Consider the following 21724-nt stretch of genomic DNA (forward strand, 5'->3'; position numbering starts at 1 on the left):
GTGCAGTAGTTTCCAAATGGTTGCCCTTACAAAAATGGTATGGACCAACCGACAGACAGACAGATAGTTTGACTCGGCAAGAAAAATATGTCTCCCCACCAATGTGGAAGGGGGAACATATACATGCTGAAGTTGTGGATAATACTATATATCTGAAAGTGCTTACAGATATAATATTATTATATTCTTGTACATATAAACAGCACATAGGGAACTCTTTTGCCATATACAGTGTAGTCTATGGTCTATGTTTAAAAAAATGAAAACAATATTAAGCCTTGGGAATGGTAACCTATAAATTTATTCTATTTTCAAACGAAACATCAACGCAGAAGAACTTTTTACAATAACAATAGTGTAACCTTAAATGACATTTCAGTTGCTGGGTAAATTTTAAATACTTTTTTAAGTGGCATCATAAAAAGTTTCATTGTTTCTGAGTTATCTATCAGAATCCCTGAATGTTTTTCCAGCTTTCAGAAGATTTTCTATCCTCCCCGTGAGAAGGCATTTCCTGATGAATCTAAGAGTTTCTTGGTATATATAGGACTCTCTATCCCATGGCTTACAAACATTCAGGTGATTTGTTTTCAATGCATGATACTCTCCAACACCTGGATCTGAAAATACAAAACATGATCTGTTTTCCATGCATACTTTTTATTCAAAACAAAAACTGTTTCAAACCTATTAGCAATGTCTTTTCTCCAACTGTATAGTATTGTCTTGTTCCCCACAGTACATTATTGACTAGTCTCCCACTGTACAGTATTGATTTATCTCCCACAGTACATTATTGACTTATCTTCCACTGTACAGTATTGGCTTGTTGCCCACTGTACAGTATGTCTAGTCCCCCACTGTACAGTAGTGTCTTGTCACCCACTGTACAGTATTGACTTATCCACTGTATAGTATTGTCTTGTCGTCCACTGTACAGTACTGCCTTGACTTCCACTGTACAGTACTGACTTGTCTCCAACTGTACAGTATTGACTTGTCTCCCACTTTACAATATTGTCTTGCCCTTCTCCTACTGTACGGTACTGCCCTGTCTTCCACTGTACAGTACTGTCTTGTCTCCCACTGTACAGTATTAATTTGTCTCCCACTTTACAATATTGTCTTGCCCTTCTTCCACTGTACAGTACTGTCTTGTCTCCCAATGTACAGTATTGATTTGTCTCCCACTGTACGGTACTGTCGTGTCTTCCACTGTACAGTACTGTCTTGTCTCCCACTGTACAGTATTGATTTGTCTCCCACTTTACAATATTGTCTTGCCCTTCTCCCACTGTACAGTACTGTCTTGTCTCCCAATGTACAGTATTGATTTGTCTCCCACTGTACGGTACTGTCTTGTCTTCCACTGTACAGTACTGTCTTGTCTCCCACTGTACAGTATTGATTTGTCTCCCACTTTACAATATTGTCTTGCCCTTCTCCCACTGTACAGTACTGTCTTGTCTCCCAATGTACAGTATTGATTTGTCTCCCACTGTACAGTATTGACTTGTCTCCCATTGTACAGTACTGACTGGACTACCACTGTACAGTACTGACTTGTCTCCAACTGTACTGTATTGTCGTTTCCCTATCCACCCCCTTTAGTATAATGTCATTTGGAGGACACTTTGCTGGAAGATTCTGATATGGTGTTTTCTTTGCTTTGTGAGTCATGTTTATATTATTTAATCATGATATAAAATTACAAAGAGTTAAAGGGCAATATGAAAAAAGTGTTTTCAGTTTATTTCAAGACTAGATAATGAAGTGTATAAAATAAAAACAAACTGTACACACCAACACAATAAAAACATACCACTAGACTCAGGAGGAACTATCAACAGCTTTAATTTTGACGTTTTAATGGAAGTTTTCTCCAGTTCACCAAAACTTAAACATGAAAATCCATAATTCATCATTAACTGCTGGAAATCTTTATGTAATCTTCTCAACATAGGCGAATCTGTAATAAAAACATTTTCATCAACTTAAAACTAATGAAAGTTATGAAAAAATGAACAATTAAAATTTATTTCACCAACAAAACATAAATAGTTGATAGCTGACATGTCACAACAATATGTTCATGATCAATTATGGACAACTTGTCTTTACTCAGATATTCAAAATCACTTATCAAAGCAAGAACAGAATTATGAGGTTGAACTACTGTGATATATGAACAGACAAGAGAACAAACATTTTGATCACTATATACACTCCTAGGGTAAAGGTTGGAAAGGAACAGCAGTAACACACCTCTACCCATCTCCTGGACCTCTACTGTTGGAGCCACTATATAGCTAGCAGTGTTAGATAGCTGAGCCAGAGTTGATCCACGGTGGGGTACACTGTAGAAGACTACACCCACTGTATTATTCACCATGTTGGTAAACTGTGTATCATCATCTGCCAGGGATAACATCTGTTTAATCAACAACCCTACAACAAACAGACTGTATAACTATAAGTCTAGACATACTATAAACAGGCTGTACTATATAACAATAGTCTAACAACTATATAAACAGGGGGTAATGTATAACAATATGTCTAGACATTACATAAACAGGGGGTAAAGCATAACAATATGTCAAGACACTATATAAAATTAGGGTACTGTATAACAATATGTCTAGACATTATAAAGATGGTGTTCCATATAATAATGTCAAGACACAATATGTCTAGACACTATATAAACAGGGGTACTATAATACAATATGGCAAGACATTATATAAAATAGGGTACTGTATAACAATATGTCTGGACATTATAAACATGGTGTTCCATATAACAATATGTCACGACACTACATAAACAGGGGGTACCGTATAACAATATTCTAGTGGAGAATCTTACAAAATCACCCACAAAAAAAATTTAAGATTTGTTTGAGGTTTTTTGTTAAATTATTATACTTTTTGTGAAAAATACTAAATACTTTCTCCCATGTGAGACAGTGTAAATGAGGGAGAATCTCACAGGTATGGACATTTAAATTACTTAACAAAGGTATGGACAGTTCAATTACTTAACAAAGGTATGGACAGTACAATTACTTAACAAAGGTATGGACAGTTCAATTACTTAACAAAGGTATGGACAGTACAATTACTTAACAAAGGTATGGACAGTACAATTACTTAACAAAGGTATGGACAGTTCAATTACTTAACAAAGGTATGGACAGTACAATTACTTAACAAAGGTATGGACAGTACAATTACTTAACAAAGGTATGGACAGTTCAATTACTTAACAAAGGTATGGACAGTTCAATTACTTAACAAAGGTATGGACAGTACAATTACTTAACAAAGGTATGGACAGTTCAATTACTTAACAAAGGTATGGACAGTTCAATTACTTAACAAAGGTATGGACAGTTCAATTACTTAACTATACCAATAATCAATATATGCTTCATTTCAGGTGCATCAATGTAAACAAACAAGCAAAAAAACAATTTTATCCTTCCATATTTAGCTTTTAACTCAATTTTTTCTTTTTTTTTTTCAAGTTTTAGTGACTTTCAAATATACCTTGATAATAAGAAACAACCTATTGCAGCCAGATAAAAGATGACTTTTACAAATTATCAATAAGATAAAAAATAAAGCGACAAAAGGTTGAGAAAAAAATTCAACTGCTTTTTTCTCACATCTTGTATGTTTTTGACCATGTAAAATGTGATAAGACTTTTGAATGTGTACAAACTTACCTCCCATTGAGTGCCCCACCCATATAATTGGCCTAGAGCCTACATCAGCTTGCTTTAATTTCTGAATTAAATTAGTTGCTCTGACCATTAAACCTCTCCTTTAAATAGAAACAACAATTATGTTATAAACATACAATAAATATAATTGATTTAATTTCTTTACTTTTATAGAGAAACAAGTCATCATAACAGATATCAATAAAGGTTTAACTTATTACCAAGGGTCTGATTTCAGTCAGACATCCCTGGGAAGTGCCTGAAATGGCTAATTACTTCCTAAGAAATCCAACAGTAATATGGAGAAAGTATCTTAAGTAGTTTTTTTTATCTTTCTCATTAAAAACAGAACATTTAATTACTTAAATTAAGATACTCTTGCTGTTTCTAATGTGCTATAGGAGTTTGCCTTTCAGCCTTAAGTTGTTCAAGCTAGAAAGTTCTAACAACAAAGACTAGTCATGACGTTTTTTATCATGTAAATCTGTCTAGGAAAACAGTACGAAAAATTTGTCCTAATGGGAAATAGTTTAAAAGGTTAGAGCTATTTATGTATCCATTATGCATTTGAAAAAGTTCTATCATAGTGTATAGTTACTTTTCACTCTCGAAAGGACAGTTAGCATTCCATGTACTAAGATCTGTATCATATTCAAGGGAGATAATTCGGATATTATTGCAGTCCTTAGCCAACCAATCCTAAAGTAAACAGAGTGTTCAATATTAATAAAAATTTTCATTTTATACATTTTTAAACTGGCATAAAAAAGTCATATGGTTTAGGCATATGACTTAAAGTGATCAAAATACACAGCCAAATTATAAAAATAAAGAATAAAGATGGTCTACATACACAATGCATCAAACAGAATAAAATAAGATTACATTTAAAAACTGAGGATAAGGAAAACAAGACAAAACACAAAACAGTAACACAATGACAATATGAATTCCAACAACAACAAAAAAACATACTTGGCTGAGCAGTTCTTTATATCATCAAGAAACCAACAGTGTGACTGGCAGACAGACAAACACATAAGGATTACTATATCCCCCTTAATCACAAAGAGCAGGGGTATCAACAAATGCCCAAAAGTTAGATTAAATAATATTATTTTATCCAGTATAAAGATGATGAGACCCTTTTCTTCATTTGGTTTTACTTACTGTGAACTTTAACTAGATATCATTGAGATGGGAGCCATCTTTGTGGGCCCCGCTGTCAATAACATGTGGTGAATAAGCTGATATGAAGCATTATTTGAAGTTATTACATAGTCTCGTTATGTGCGATACTTCACATCCATTTTTGGGAGTATTATGACACATCAACATAACTATGAAATAATAAAGGTTCTCAAGAAATAGAGCGTGCACAATTTGTTAAGAATGGACTGATGGACAGTACTACCGACAGATGGACCTTTGACCTAGGAAGTTGAACAAGCATTATGACATACCCTCTGGTGTTGGTTAATATACATGTCAAGTATAAACTTTGAAATCATAACGGTTCTCAAGATATAGAGCAGACACAATCTTTATCACAGGACATGGGGTTGTCAACTGAAATCAGTCTTTGACCTTGACCTTTGACCTAGGAAGTTGTACATACATTTTATGACACACCCTCTGGTGCTGGTTAATATACATGTCAAGTATAAACTTTGAAATCATAACAGTCCTCAAGATATAGAGTGGACACAATCTTTACCACAGGACATGGGGTTGTCAACTGCAATCAAAGTTTTTTATCTTCACCTTTGACCTAGGAAGTTGTACATACATTATGACACACCCTCTGGTGTTGGTTGATATAAATGTTAAGTATAAAGTATGAAATCATAACAGTTCTCTAGATATAGAGAGGACACAAATTTGTTACGGACGGACAGACCGACCGCACAACAGACGGATAGACGTACAGACTGATCACTATAGGGTGACCTGCCTAAGACAGAGCCCTAATAAACTACATTTGCCCCAAGTCAGAATGATGGGCTTCATTCCGTTGTGTTTTTGTACAAGAAAGACCTTTAACTGGCAGACAGCTTTGTTCACTTTGTCAACTTTTTAATTAGGCAAATGAAAGCTTTTCAGAATGAAAATGCTCTGTGTTGATGGCTGTGAAATTTTGTTTATAGTCATTATATTGGCTACTGAAGATATTATTTTACCAACTGTTTTGACTCTTACCTTAGGCCAACAGAAAGTATAAGTCCCTTTCTTGACACTCTCAGTACCATCAGAAGATTTATCAGGGTCCGGTACTTTACGATCCTGTTGTCGCCATGTTTTAAACGGTCCTCCTAATAAGCCATGTACAAATATGACATCAGCATGGATGGATTTCCTGACAATGTATGACTAAATATCAGTATTCTTTGATATTCTTATAATATGCTCAATTGTAGTCAAAATATATGTTTAAGTGATAACACATAAAATAAGCATAAATGTACATTTCAAATGGAATGTACAAATAAAAATAAAAGTATATACAAAAAATATATATTCTTTACTACTTAATATTAACATTAAAACTGCATGCCACATCATTTTTCCTTATAGTTTGCTGGAATTAATTTGGCAAAAAATTTGGTATTCTAGTAATGGTAAAAAGTATATATAAATGTAAAAAAGAAATGAAAGAAAATGTCAGTAAAATAAGAATGCCAAGATAATGAAAAGAATGTTTCCTAAATTTTCAATTAGAATTGACAACAAATTAAGCCATTTGTTGAATTATCTCTCTTTGCTGGCATCAGACAATAAGTATATTCATTTAAGCACACATTTAATGCCTAACATTCTTTTAAAATTTTATCAAAATCCTTGGTTTAGGAGGGGTTGTCCTATAAAATTTGTGGACAGACAACCAGACAAATAAACAGGTAGATTGACAAACATATTGGTAGCTAATGAATGTTTATGGGATGTACATATGATTAGCAGTACTTCTTTCACCCATAACCTATAAGGCTGGGACATAAAAACACATTATATATTTACTTCTCCCTAAAGATAGGATGGATGAGGTGAACTCCATCTTCATATATACAAGATACATAGTCTCTATCTAGGTTAGCCAGGGCTCTTGCTGCATGAAGTGATAGAACAAGATCTTTAGAACAGATCCATTTGGAGAGTACTGTTAACCAACCTGTAAAGAAATATGATGAAATCAAAAGAATATCTATACAATGTTCAAACAGTTCACTAAAACACATGAAGCATGATCAAATGATATCATAGTTAATTATTTGGTATATTACACTCCAAGAAATTCTTATCAACAGATTAAACAAAACAAAAATACAATTAACAACAAGAAAAGTTGTAAACCATAAATATATATCTCCAGTTTTAATACATTTTCATTCAAATGCATATTTACATGTTAAATTACCTAACAAGATATATGTTATATATATTATATTAAGACATATCAGATAAAAATAAACAGATGCATTAAACCACATAATATGCCCTCTTCCTTTTTCGGTGGTTTCCACAATCAATAAAAACAAACTACTGCTGCTTTTTTTCCTTTATGCAGGCAAATATTATAACTAAAATATTATCAAAAGTCCTCAAAATATTTTTCAGTTATTATATGATTTATTGATGTACAGATGGACAAACAAATAGACAGTGCATGGTATACCATGACAAACTCATCAATAGACCTAATTACAAATATTAATTATGCTTCTCTACTCTAAACATTACTTTATGAGACCAGTTTCATACTCTGACAACACACTATAACCTACCTGCCCTAGTAATTTCTTCATGAAAACATTGATATACTGCTAAGTTCCCAAGTATCTTGGCAATCTGTCTCCTTATCACAATACTTTTATATCTCTTACTGTAAGTCTGTTGAAGTAATTGTATTCCTCCCATACTGATTATGTTTTTGCAATATTTAAAATCCTGCAAAAATATTGAAGTTTTTCTAACCTAATATTTCAGTGTTTTGGAGGTGAATCTACTAAATTTAATTTGACCACTTTAAATGTGTAAAACTCCAACAAAAGAGATCAAACTCTGTTGATTTAAAAAAAAAATAATATCAAATATATTGGTAACTTTTGAAATAAATTTAATAACAAAAGGCACTAGATTTACCCACATCCTCATTTCTATGCTTTAAGCACCAAAACTTTGAAACAAAATATCAGAAACTAGTGCTCTATAAGCAACATTCTATTTTTGTAAAAACAGCCATGCTTTTTCTTGGATAAAAATCCCTAATGGGCTTACCTAAGGAATTATCATATCAATTTTTATCAAAATATTACCAGTAGTTCCTGAAGAGAATTTTTAAGTAATAACATTAAAAATAGCAACAACAAAAAAATGGAACAAGAGGCTCCCAGAAGTCTGAATCACCTGGTTAAATTTTTACCTTCCAAGGGAAATAACTCTAACAAGGAATTATCCGACAAATTTGACTTAAAATGTCAAAAGACTTATCATAAGTATCATTTCAGCAATTGAAAGTTTCTTTCTAACTATTATACTTTTCAAAACATCCGCTGAAAACTTCTAAAAACAATGTTTTTACCTTTCAAGGGCAATAATTCTAACACTGAGTTGTCAGACAATTTTGACTCAAAATGTCAACAGACTTATCGTAAGTATCATTTCAGCAATTGAAAGTTTCTTTTTATCCATTATACTTTTCAAGACATTGGCTGAAACTTCTAAAAACATTGTTTTTGCATTTCAAGGGCAATAACTCTAACATGGAGTTGACAGACAATTTTGACTCAAAAAGACTTTTGTAGGCCTTATCATAAGGATCATTTCAGCAATCAAAAGTTTCTTTCTAACTATCATAGTTTTCAAGATATTGGCTGAAAACTGTAAAAAAAAACAACATAACATCATATTTCACCTTTCATGGGCAATAACTCTAACATGGAAGTGGTCCAAGAACTTTGATCTAAAGCACACTTTAGTTGGCCTGGCAATAAGGACCGTTTTGTTCTATTTTTAGTAACAACATCCCTTGCTTTTTAAAGAATCAAAAAAATTCCAAATCAGATCTACATAGAATACCCTACAGAATATTCATACCAAGTTTGGTTCTAATGGGTCAGGTATTTTCAGAAAAGAAGATTTTTTGAAAGAAATAACATTGAAATGAAGGAAAATTGTGAAAAAGGGCCATAACTCAAACATGGCTTAACTGATTAAAATAAAAATTTGACCAGAGATGGATCTCATCATGTTGAACACTTTTACCATGACAGAATTTGGCCAATCCTAATGGTTTCAGAGATATATGAAAAAAAACTTTTGCCTAACAATTTTAATCAATTTTTAGTAACAGCCTCCATGTTGCTAACAGACAAAAAAAAAACCACATCAGTTCTATGCAGAATAACCTAAGAAACATTCATACAAAGTTCGGTTCAAATTGGTCAAGAAGTTTCCAAGAAGAAAATTTTTGAAAGTAATAATGTTAAATATAGCCAAAAAAATCGAAAAAGGGCAATGACTTCAACATGGCAAAAATAGATTAACACAAACATTTGACCAAAGATAGATCTCATTATGCTGAACGCTTTACTCAGTCAGAATTTGACTAAACCTAACAGTTTAAGAGATATATGTGAAAAAAAATCTGACTAACCATTATGTTCTATTTTTTGTAACAGTGGCCATATTTTTCGACAATTCATAAAACATTAAAAACCTAAAAAATTCAAGCCTGAAGACACTCTCTACCAGCTTCTTTGGACTTACAACAGAATGACTGGCTAAGGCCTGAAGACAGACTATTTCTACTCTTTCCTCTGGTACCTGGCTTGCTGATCTAGTAAACTCTAGTCCTGTTCCACCAAAACTGAACAGACTGTCCTGTAATTAATGAAGAATATGGGGATAAGAAATTAAAAAAAAATCAAATTGAAGTTATCTTTCCTTTTACAATGAAGGAACAAATTTCTACTGTTTTTTTTTTTATTATTTTTCAGCTGCAAGATGTTGAATGTTGTATACAATAGAAACAAGTTAGACTACTGTAGTGATTAGTCAAACCGTTTGTTGCTTGAACCATTTCTTTATAAATCTCGAACCATGATAAAACATCATGATATCATTGAAAAATGTCAAGATATTGTTTACTTGTTTATATAAGTAATGAAGCACAATTACAAATACACTGACACAGAAGATTAAAAACAAACAAAAAGATACAATTTATGTTTTTGGTTTCAATCTCCATGCTCTCAAGAAATACTGTAAATGTATTAATTTTCGCAGTTGCTAATTTTCACAGATTTTGTCATGTAGCTATATTCATGGGTTTAAATTTAGTGGTTATGAAAAATTATATTAGCATAATATAGTGTTGAAAGTCAATTTCACGTGTACTATTTTTGCACTTTTCCGTCCACCATGAAAATCCCAAAAAGTAGTACACCGTGAAAATTAATACATTTACAGTATATCACTTCATGAAGAAGGTATGAAGAAGTTATGTCACTTTTATATTTTGTAATTTGTTACTACTTTTATGCAATCAAGGCAAAATTACATTCAATAAAACCTCATACAGTCATCAATAATATATACAAAGAAATATATAAACCCTTTCATCAGCTGCATTTCCTAGCTGTAATGCCTTCATTGCAAAATGTTTGAGACATTTGTCCAAGTCTTCACTCTTCAGAGAGGATATTAAAGTTCTGTATTCATCTTCTAACCATACCTATAAATATAGAATAAAATATTTCTTCTACAATAAAAAAACAATAAATATGCTTAGCACATAAATGTATTTTGAAGAAGCCACTCTTCTGGTACATCATATAGAAAGCAGTGGTGTGGCCAGGGCCAAATCAGTGTTGAAGAATTTCTTAGCATAAAAAAGGGGAGGAATTCATTTTGGTTGGTGTTATTGCAACCACATTAAATGATTTGCTTCTGAAAATAAATTGTAGCTACAACACTGGTCATTGTTTCAAAAAGCACTTGTAAGAATTACCTAACCTAAATCCTTAACAATCCAATAAAACTTACTTAAGCTTTACCAGTGCAGTAAAAGAAATGAGGATTTTCATATTACTATTTTTCAACACTTATTTCTAAAGGAGTCTTTTGATAATCTGATCAACTTATTGCCTCTACCTCTATGCAATTCTGGATTGACCTAAATTTAAAAACATTAAAACTAGCGCTATACATATACTAGAACATAAGTTTGTTCAAATTTTTAGAAGATTTATCCTATTCGTTGACATACCTTACTAAGGGTAGGTTTAGGCAATGGAAAAGAAAAATGATGATCCACACTATCAGATCTATAGCCAGTCTTAAGACTGTCTTGACATACCTTACAAAAAGGAGGTTTAGGCACTGGTAAAAAGAACCTAGCATCCACACTTCCAGATGGAGCCAGTCTTATGGATGTCATTATATACTTCACTAGGAGGTTTAGGAAGTTTCTTTCTATCATATTTTTCAAGAAAAAAAAAAAAAACATAATTTGTTTATTTATTCTTAAAAGGAGTCGTCCAACAACTTTGATCCTGGGAGACTATTATAGGCCTTATAATAAGGATCATTTCAGCAAATGAAAGAATTTGGCTAAATCTAATGGTTTTGGATATACATGTGAAAAACTACTGACCCCTATCTTCTATTTTTAGTAACGGCAGCCAGATCAGTTTTATGCAGGATACCCCAAGAAACATTCATACCAAGTTTGGTTCCAATTGGTCAAGACACAAGTAGTGTAAGAGGAGAAGATTTTTGAAAGAAAAAACATTTAAAATAGCCAAAAAAACAACGTCAAAAAACTCCAACATGGCTTAACATATTAACGAAAATTGGACCACTGATATATCCCATCACGCTGAACACTTTTACCCTACGTCAGAATTTGGACCACTGATATATCCCATCATGCTGAACACTTTTACCCTATGTCAGAATTTGGCTAAACCTAATGGATTTGGAGATATATTTGAAAAACTACTGTCTGAATCCCCATATCAGTTTTATACAGGATACCCCAAGGAACATTCATACCTAGTTTGGTTCCAATTGGTCAAGTAGTGTCAGAGGAGAAGAATTTTGAAAAATTATTAACAACATCGATGGACAACAATGATGACAGATGCAAAGTGATGGCAATAGCTCACAAGGCCTTTGGCCAAATCAGTCACAAACATAGCATCCTAGCATCAAACCTAGCATCAACACCTTCAGATGGAGCCAGTCTTATGGTTGCCCTAACATACCTTACTAGGAGGAGGTTTAGGCATTGGTAAAAAGAACCTAGCATCCACACCTTCAGATCGAGCCAGTCCTATGGTTGTTCTGCAATCTAGAGCCTGTGCTATGGTCCTATACTGATAATCTGTCAAAACATTTACAGATATTCTAAAAGGTATGACAATAACATTTCATTAAATTTCTTACTTACAAGTAAATGTCAATAAATTTTGGATCCACAGATATATAGTAATGGTACCGTAATCCCCTTGTTTGTACAGATACCTAAAATCTAAAAAAAAACCTTTACAAAATACAGTCCAGTTATAATATTATCTTTGTATTTATGTTTTCACTCTCTCAGTCAAAATGTTACTTGTCCTTACAACAAAATAGCATCAATAAAAAAACTGATAACTAATATTACTGAGAAGTAAAGGTTTATACCTACCTTCCCAGTCATGATGTTTTGCCAAAGCTTTTACACCAAGACATCGCCTACCAATATCTGTAGATCTGGCTAGTCTCATTAATGATTTAGGGTCATCTTTCTTTGTATAAATCCATGGAAAATGTTTAACTAGAGTAAAAATATGAACAATGAAATGGACTTCCATGGACCAATACACTATAATAATAGAAAGAGTATGGTGTTCCCTAACAGCTCTCTTTATGTATGAGTAACTTGTTTTTTTTCTTTCTAGTCACCAGAAATTAATAAAATGCTTTGCAGAGCATAATTTGACATGATTGCAAAGATCATACCCTGAACAGCTGGTGCAAGTATGGGCACAATAAAGTTTGATACAGATCAGAGTTTGAATTGTGAGTAAATGTTTAACTTAGCATCATATTCGCACATAGAAATAGCAATTTCCCTATTATGACACCATAATGGATATATGGTGGAAGATTACCAGCCCTTCTTTTGTGACATAAAGCCTTGCTGTACAATGTCAAGAGGACCATAAACTTTTTTTTGAATTATTGTCCAGACATCAGAAAAATAAATGTTTCTGTCCCCTTTGATGACGCTGACTATGCCACCAACAATGACAACAGTCCCATACCACTATCTAACTGCTAAATGTTTTGGATCATATAAAAATCATGACAAAAACAGACCACAATTCAATTGATCAAAAAGACTTTTAAACCAATGGATGATTGATCTTCAGTCTTACTCATTTTAATGTTTGATCAAAATCTGATAAAATTTTATTTTTCTTCTATTATTTACAACAATTTTTTTACCTGACTTATCAGTGACAATATCTTTCACTTTTCTAAATGGAGTTCGCTTCTTGTCTGTATCTGAAAGAAAAAGAGATAGACCTTACGTCAGAAATTTTTGCACTTTAATAAGTTATACACAAATATATTTTTTCCAAATTGTATTCAAACTTTATGTAAAGTATAATCAGTACAGAGAGAAGTCAACCATCATCTAGGTATTTCTCTCTTCTTAATTACAGTACAAATTCTGAATACAACATGATTGTAATATATAACTTCATCAACACAATGCTGAAAGTTAGTTGTCACTTAAAATAAATGCATCACAGGAGTCATATGAAGGGATTCAAGTAATCATGTCTCAGGTCTTCTCTAGATCTAAACTATACTAGGCTTATCAAACAAGTTTAAGTTAGCTTAATCTTAAAAGAATTATACAATAATCAATTGCAATAAGTGAATAACCAAAATATGCACACAAGTGACAAAGAATGCCAACATTTAACAAATGCACAGAACAAAATGAAATAAATTTGGTAATTTCACTTTCGAACTATCTCCCACTAAAACATCACATCACAAATATCAATCCCCTGATAACAAAATCTGAAATTCATGATGATAATAGCAAAAAATTAAGAATAAAATCAATATAATAAACAGTATTATCAGTTGGTTATCATTTATAATAATAACCACAATAATATTACCAAGAATGCTTGAAGATTTAACTGAACAAGTTCTGTGCACGAGTTAAATCTTGCCATTCTACCACATTTGCGATCATATTTTGGTCATTCACACTTTCTAATTGATTATATTACGAAGATTAGATGACAAAATCTGTGTCACATATCAACTAAGACCCCTATATCACCAAAAAAGAAGCCAGCACCATGTCTGAGGTCAGGGATTTATACAAACAGTGGTACAGAATTTGAATTGTCATGTTCATCATATTGTATATTTCAAGGTGTGCAATATAGGGTATACCATATAGGCCTAAGGGTGCAATATTGGGTATACCATATAGGCCTAAGGGTGCTATATAGGGTATGTGATATTATATGTTAATAAATAGGTAATTTCATACTAACCCTATTATAGGTTTGAGGTCTGTCATATTGTTTGAGGCGGTCCTATTGGTCCTGAGGCATCGCCGAGGTCCAATACGGCTGTCAAGTCAATATGATTCATTGAAACCTATAACATGGCCGATCTGAAATTACAATTCTAACTCAAAAATGCAGTGTCAAACTACCAGAAGTTATGATACTGTATTGGCCCTCTTTTTCATATTGGCCCCGTATAGATGCCTGGTTTGAATTCAAATCAATTGGTCAGTTTTTGACATATTTTAACATATTTTAGGTAATTGGTTAATAATGGGTTTTAACAATCATTTATAATGCATATACAAAAAAATATTTTTGTCTAGATATATGATATAGGTATATATCAGTAAAACCTTTGAAGGACTGGTCTGGATTAAGATAGATATACTTGGATTCATTCTTTTCTATATCAAATACATTTGTCACAGTGGCTAACTGGTTATCTAATAATCTCAGCTCTAAATAAACGACACCTCCACTGAAAAAAAAAACAACTGATGAATGGCAAGCCATAGTGGAATTTATTACCTATTTATTGATATCAATAAATGAATTATTGATATTAAAGAAAAATATTGATATCAATAAATCATCCTTTATTGATATCAATAAATACAACATATGCATTCAAATGTTGATACATAAATATTGATATCAATAAATACAACATATTTATTCAAATCTTGATAAATAAATATTGATATCAATAAATGACTTATCAAAATGTTGATAATTAATTACTGATATCAATAAATTGTACAATTAATCAATATGTTGATGAATACTTATTAGCATGTTATTAAATCTAATCGAGGTAGGAATTTTATTGGATATTGCCTGGATTTCAAGTCGTCGGGAACAAGATTTTATAACACAATAATTAATAGTAGTTTACATGTTAATAATATATTCAATTTATTGATATTGATAAATGATTTATCAACAGTTTAATAAATTTTATCAACATGTTACTAATTCATCTATTCATTGATATCACTAAATCATTTATGCATATGTATATAACATTTATTGACATGTTATTTAATATTCATTGATATCAATAAATGGGGAATAAATTCCACAACGGCTTGCCATACAGATGTGTATATTTAAGAAATGATCATTGTAAGTCATATCACATTGTTACTTAACCTATTGGTTAACTTTATTGCTGTAATTTTTCCAATTCCAAGCAATATGTAGAAGTAAAATAAAAACATTAATAATGCAAATACATCTGTAAAAGAAGACATCATAAAAACATGTAAAAACACAGTTTATGATATCACTAAATGTCACAGTGTTGGTGATAATTATTCTTAATTTTACCATAGGCTTGTTCTTGAATTTTTTTCAGCCTGTCATAGTTGAAACCACTCTTATAAGTCTTCTACAAATGTATATGATAATAAGCAACAAAAAAAATGGAAAGCATTTCATGCTTATTTACAAAGTAAAAATCTGTAGCCAAATTTACAAGTTATTTCTCAATAGAAATATTGAAGGGAATAGACCAAGTTAATCATATCAGTCTGTGGATTTAAATAATAACATTGTATAACTTAAATTATTATACATACCAAACAGATGAGGCAGCTAATAACCAAAGTGAGTCTAAAATAAACCAAATAAAAAAACATATTAAACAATGTTTCAAAATAAAGTTTTATCTTCACTTATCACAGTATCATGTATTTATCCAAGTTACAGGTCTCAAGGCCTGACATGTTTATAATTAAGAATAAATTCATAAAGGGGTAGATTTGTACACATTTTAACATGAGTAACACCAAGGTGTTAAATGAGAATATAAATGCCAAACCCATGTTAAAATGAGTACAAATCTACCTGGGAAGCAATTAATTCTTTTCTAATACGACAGATACAGTAATTTTTGTGACAAAAATTTCCCTAGGCGTAGCCAAAATAACGGCTGTTCTGTTTAACCTCCCCAGTATGGAAGTTGGATTAAATTTGTATATTTATGTCATTGTATGTGTAAAATGTGTGTACTTATATAAATGATAACCACTCAGCTGTTAAGTCATCGCATAAACATTTTTAAATGAGTGTTTTGTCTCGAATCAACAGCGAAAGAAAAAAGACAATGCGCATGTGCTAAAGGTGGGGTTGTACCAACATATAATGTTTGATGATATGAAGACGTTCATATTAGAATATCAAATTAAGTCTGATAAGAGATGCATTTTCTTCAAAAGGCACACATGGTAGTAAGAACTGTTCTAGTACACTAAAATGTGTTCTTCTTCCCAAGTCCTTTGGCAAGATATGTTTGTCTTAATAACAGCAGATAGTAATTATTTTAAATAAAAAAGCCCTAAAAATTGTGAGCAAAGCTCATTAAAAGATACCCCTTTCCCCATAAACCAATTATGGTCAAAATATAAAAATATTATAGTAATTGTCACCCCAAAAAGAAAATCTACGTGCCTGAATTGACCGGATATGTTTGGTACATCATTACCTTAATTATGAATGCCTGAAGTATGAGTTTTACAGTGTCAGTATGCTGTAAATGAGAATTCTGTTGGATAATACCTTAATATAAGGGTTATCTTTTTAACATTTTTTTTAAATTCTTTCTTGAAAATTAATTCTTTGTGGTTTATTCATGTAGAAAATTAAATTATTAATGGTAATTATTTATACCATTGTACATCTGAGACATTGGCTACATGACGATTTATACATGTATTTAGTTTCTTCACACATGCTGTCCCAGGCAGACATAGATAATCGAACTGAGTCACAAAAACCAAAGCTTTTTGACCTGGTATGGTACAAATGTAGACTTATACTGAAAAAAAAAATCGAGGAGTATTCTTTGGCAACAAAGATAGTAAAGGGAGGTATAAAAGTACCTGAACATCACTAGTTGATAAGTGGGGGTTAAACAGTGGATCCCCCAAGCCAACAGACTAATGTCATAAGTTTTAAGTGATTGTGAAATGTATTAAGAGGCATTGTTTGCCTAAAGAAAGTTTCCCAATTTGACAAAAAATGGCAAAAAATATACAAAGTAAGATAAAATATTTCCCAATTGGTAATTGACAGATAGAATATGGTGTCTCAATATTTTAAATTACAGGGATTAACTGCTTTTGACATATTGTTTTCTTGACATCCTGAATAAAATTTATGGTTTTAACTACAAATTCAAGGATTTGTAGTGATATTTCAAATTTTCAAATTTAAAATAGTGACACCAATATTTCACCAATAAAAAAGAATGATGTAGTTTTGAAAAAGGCCACTACTAAAGGGGTTATTAACGTCCCTGACTACCCTGTCATGTCTCGCACGGACAGTGAAAAAAGCCAACAATATCACTGGTATTTGAAGGGAAAAAAATATACAAAACATGTGGTAAAAATGTCAACAAAATTATCAAAAACTGAACTTTGATGTTCTTAAAGTCAAAAATTTAATCCCACAAAATGAAGACAGACAACTCTTTACCTTTAATTTGGAAAGATTTCCAAAGTAAGTTATTTCATGCTCTTTGTTGTGTTTGTATATACTGATATCCTTAGATTATATTCTTTTGTTTACAGTTTGAATCCTGGTTTTTTTTATTTCCCTTTCATACCATTTCAAGTTACAAATCAGTTATATCAATTATGATGTACACAATCACTTTCTATTAGAGTTTGATTATCTTTGAGTATTTTCTTTATTATTCAAATATTCACATATCATAGTTTGTTGCAGATACTATTACCTTTTTAAAGTGATTTCATTTATGCCAATAGTACATGTAGTAATTAATATGATTTAAACCTAAAGATTTATGAACAAACTTTGTAATAAGTTATCCTTAAGAAAGCTTCCATTGAAGACCAGTACATGTACAGAACTAAGAAGTATGTGTTTCAGTGATGCAAGTATCTTAATTTCTGACAAAAAAATAAAGTTACATTAAAACAATAACTGTTATAGATATTGTGTAATATGTACTTACATTTAAACTTCCTGGTGTAGTGTTTCTTGAAGTGGTACCACTGTTTTAAGACTATCCTAGGGTTAATCTGATGTCTACGTAACTTATGGATAAAGATACTGAACATTCCATTAATAGGTCTTCAAATCCTGTTTGTTATTTTTTCACTGAAATTTGACAAGACAATGCATATAGTATTAAAGTTAAGTCTATCAATAGTTATTTTATATATGTATTCATCAAGTACATCCTCTTCGACAAACCTTTGTTAATACCTAAGAAGACAAATTAACAATTCTTTCAAAAATTAGGACTGAATAATATAGCCAGTGTTCTAGGATTTATCCAAATTCCAGGCTCCCACTGGAAAACGAAAAAAAAAAATGAAGATCAACTTTCCCACACTTGAAATTTGTTTTCAAAACTTAGCAAATCCTTTTACAAAATCAAGCCTTCTACCTGTAAAAGGGAACGTGGGGCAATAAACTTTCCCACACAGAAATTGCATTTTCCCTGGGTGACAGGAAAGTGGAACTCTAGAACACTGTACAGCTTACATTGCTACAAATCTAATACTGTATTTTCTATTTATTACAAAGATAAATTTAAACCAAAAGACAATTTTTTCTGTACCAGTATAAATTTTCATTCTTGTTACTTCATTAGTAAAACTACTTTTGATAAATTTATCTAATGCCAGGCCTGTACTCGCAAACTCACTGATTTACATTCTGAACTACTGATTTTCCATCTATTGTGATATCTAAAAAATATGCTCAGGATGTGTTAGTACATGTATAACATAAAAATATAGATATTGTCTATAGAATCAATCCATTACAGCTTCTATAGTTTGTTTCATCAGCTGGTACTCACATAAGAAGACAAAATGATCATTCCCAAAGCTTATTTAAACAAATGGTCAAAGTGGTGCCATCTTTTAAATACAAAAAATACCAGTTTCATATATTGTAAATTTCGATATGCTGTACACGTGTTTCAAGGAGTAACCTCTCATCAACAGCATTAAAATCAAATATGTAAGAAGATCATAATCGAAATATTAGTTGTATAGAAGAAGTACTAATAAACAAATCTATCGAAAGAGGAAGCCAAATCCATCACCGAGAGGTTCGACCATATGCAATGCAAGGAATGAAGCCTCGGTGTTTTACGTATTTTAAAATTTGGAATACTGCAGCAAGATTTTATAAATAGGGTAGATAAAATATGATATTATTCTGGGTCAGACAAGTCTGACTACTGGGTTGGTGAATACCCTCAGGAACCTTAGATTCACCAGCAAAGTTATCAACCCAGTGGTTCTTAAATACAAAAAATACCAGTGTAAAAAAGCCCTGGATAGACTTACACTCAAAATGTAACCCTAACTCAAATGTTCAGGTTACATCTAAGTAAGACAAGACAAGAATTAATCAGGATGACAGTCACCATCCCAATCTTACAATCTCCAAACAGCATCTGAAGTTTAAAACACGCTCTTGATGCTGCAGGCGACCAAGATAGCAAAATGAACCATGTGATAAGTTGGACCAAGATTTGTTCAAACCAAACCATTTTGATATCAATTGAGTAATCAAGGGAACCAAGATAAAAAAAGTAAATAAGCAACTTGGACTTCACTAAAAACTGAGGGTATGAACAGTGATTGGAAAAGACAGAGACCACACATCATAGGCTGAAAAATGGAATATTACAGGATTTTATTTAGAATATTAAAAAAAGGCCAATTAAGTTCTTGAATATTCATAAAAAATGCTAAAAAAGTCCATTTGAAAAAAAAAATTCCCAAAACCTGGAAAACTTATGTTTCCTTGGGCTAGTGAGCATTTAGCTGTCGATTGATGGAAGGCGTTTGGAATTTATGTTTCTTCATGAGTGTTTTTAAAAGGTTTCACTTTCCTCATAATAATATTAGTAATAGTGTATAAGTTTATTGTCTATATGTATGGATCACCCATCATATGCACTCTTTCCAATAAAGAATTTGAATTTGAGTGGCATGAACATATGCTGATCCAGAACCACAAACCAATTTGTTTATGTATAAATTTACTTAATACGGTATGCAAGTCTCATCACATGACTCCGTGATTTCATGAGAATGGGTCCTCATCTCCCATTCAAATGCATAGAGATTCGTCATTAACATAGCATTGAAATTTGAGTTCATTGTTAAAAGCAAAATATATTTTTGTGAAAAAATACTGACAAAAAATGACAAATATCTAGTTCTACTGAATAAAAATGTTAAGAAAAGCATAGAAATAGAAGATTTTGCATAGTGATACAGCGTTTTCATTTCCCAGAAGTGAACAATAAAATGCATACCGGCCTTCGGATTTCAATACGTTCTACATTTAAAATTCCGGAAGAAAAACTGAAACTAGGACGAGACTTACAAACCCTACTAACAGATAACGATGTCTGTAATGTTGATGGTCAGTTGAACCCTCTGTTTTAATCTATTAAATAAGTAGATTTTTAGATATCGAATGTAGTCTGCATCTGCAATCATAGGCAAGTTATTACTGCAAGGGACTGAAATTACGCATTATGTTAATGATGATCTAAACGGTATATATTAGTGTCGTACCACAATCTTAATGTGGCGCTGAAAGGGTATAGACCTGCCTATAAAAAAGTTTCTGATTGTTTCAAAACGAAATGTTTACCGTAAAAAGTCGTGGTACGAATTTCACCGATCTTGCAATTCTTACTTATATAAAAGTAGGCGATGTGGTATTATTCATCAAATTCACCAAATACCTAGCAACCGGCAACAATTAAACTTCTACTGGTACACGGTCTGCAATAATGAAAATGAAAAAAAAAAAAACAAACAAACAAACATAACGCAAGCTATAAACGTTCCTGGTTCCTGGCTTGGGACAGGCACATAAAGTGTGTGGCGGGAAATTACAACTATTATTATTACCAAGGACGATGATTGTGATTTACCGTCTATGTACTGGATTCCTAAACTCCACAAGAATCCATACAAAGAACGTTTCATAGCTGGATCTGCAAAATGTACCACCAAACCTCTTCCAAAACCTTTAACTTCTATATTCACAACTGTGAAATAGGGTCTGCAGTCCTACCACAACACTTATTACTCCCGAAGTGGTATTAAATCAATGTGGATCCTGAAAAATTCGAAAGATCTTTTTGAGTCAATCCATTCAAGACTATTATCAGAATATAAAAGCATTAAAACCAATGGTCTTTCAACACTGTAAACTTCTATTCCCCATACTTAGTTAAAATTCCGACTTAAGAACATTATACATCGTTGTTTTTTCCAAAAAAGATGGTACACCTAGATACAAATATGTAGTTCTTGGTAGAGACTCCTCATACTTCGTAAGCAATAATTCCAAATCATCTTCCAAATATACAGAGGAAGATGTTTACAAAATGCT

At 31.9% G+C, this 21724-nt stretch overlaps 1 protein-coding gene across 9 annotated transcripts; it reads right to left on the reverse strand.

Annotated features, from left to right (window-relative positions):
- Nucleotides 1-283: 283 nt before the first annotated feature.
- On the reverse strand, nt 284-20842 carry LOC148622703 (protein SERAC1-like). Of its 9 annotated transcripts, none has more exons than XM_088572764.1 (17): nt 20715-20842; nt 18300-18445; nt 15898-15931; nt 14671-14795; nt 13221-13280; nt 12418-12546; nt 11993-12111; nt 10339-10458; nt 9492-9605; nt 7508-7670; nt 6744-6894; nt 5928-6084; nt 4327-4427; nt 3732-3829; nt 2266-2448; nt 1823-1969; nt 284-620 (listed from the first exon to the last, which is right to left on the reverse strand). In XM_088572764.1, the coding sequence occupies exons 2-17, from the start codon at nt 18403-18405 to the stop codon at nt 442-444; spliced, it is 1986 nt and encodes a 661-aa protein (XP_088428890.1). In that variant the 5' UTR covers nt 18406-18445; nt 20715-20842; the 3' UTR covers nt 284-441. The 9 variants fall into 9 exon arrangements, with proteins under 9 accessions (XP_088428890.1, XP_088428889.1, XP_088428891.1 ...); XM_088572763.1 differs by having other exon boundaries at nt 20702-20841; XM_088572765.1 differs by having other exon boundaries at nt 20706-20824.
- Between the last annotated feature and the right edge of the window lie 882 nt (nt 20843-21724).

Source organism: Perna viridis, chromosome 3 (genome assembly GCF_037379345.1).
Source record: "Perna viridis isolate PV_CMFRI_1.1 ecotype Kerala chromosome 3, ASM3737934v1, whole genome shotgun sequence".
In the NCBI taxonomy this organism is placed as follows: Eukaryota; Metazoa; Mollusca; class Bivalvia; order Mytilida; family Mytilidae; genus Perna; species Perna viridis.

Bases quoted from the DNA above. Each gene is read 5' to 3' on its own strand.
- LOC148622703 (XM_088572764.1), bottom strand. From the start codon at position 18,405: ATGTTCAGTATCTTTATCCATAAGTTACGTAGACATCAGATTAACCCT. The intron at 6,895-7,507 runs GTAGGTTATAGT...ATTTCTTTACAG, and splicing joins TGAAGAAATTACTAGGGCAG to GTTGGTTAACAGTACTCTCC. The intron at 2,449-3,731 runs GTAAGTTTGTAC...TGTTTGTTGTAG, and splicing joins GGTGGGGCACTCAATGGGAG to GGTTGTTGATTAAACAGATG.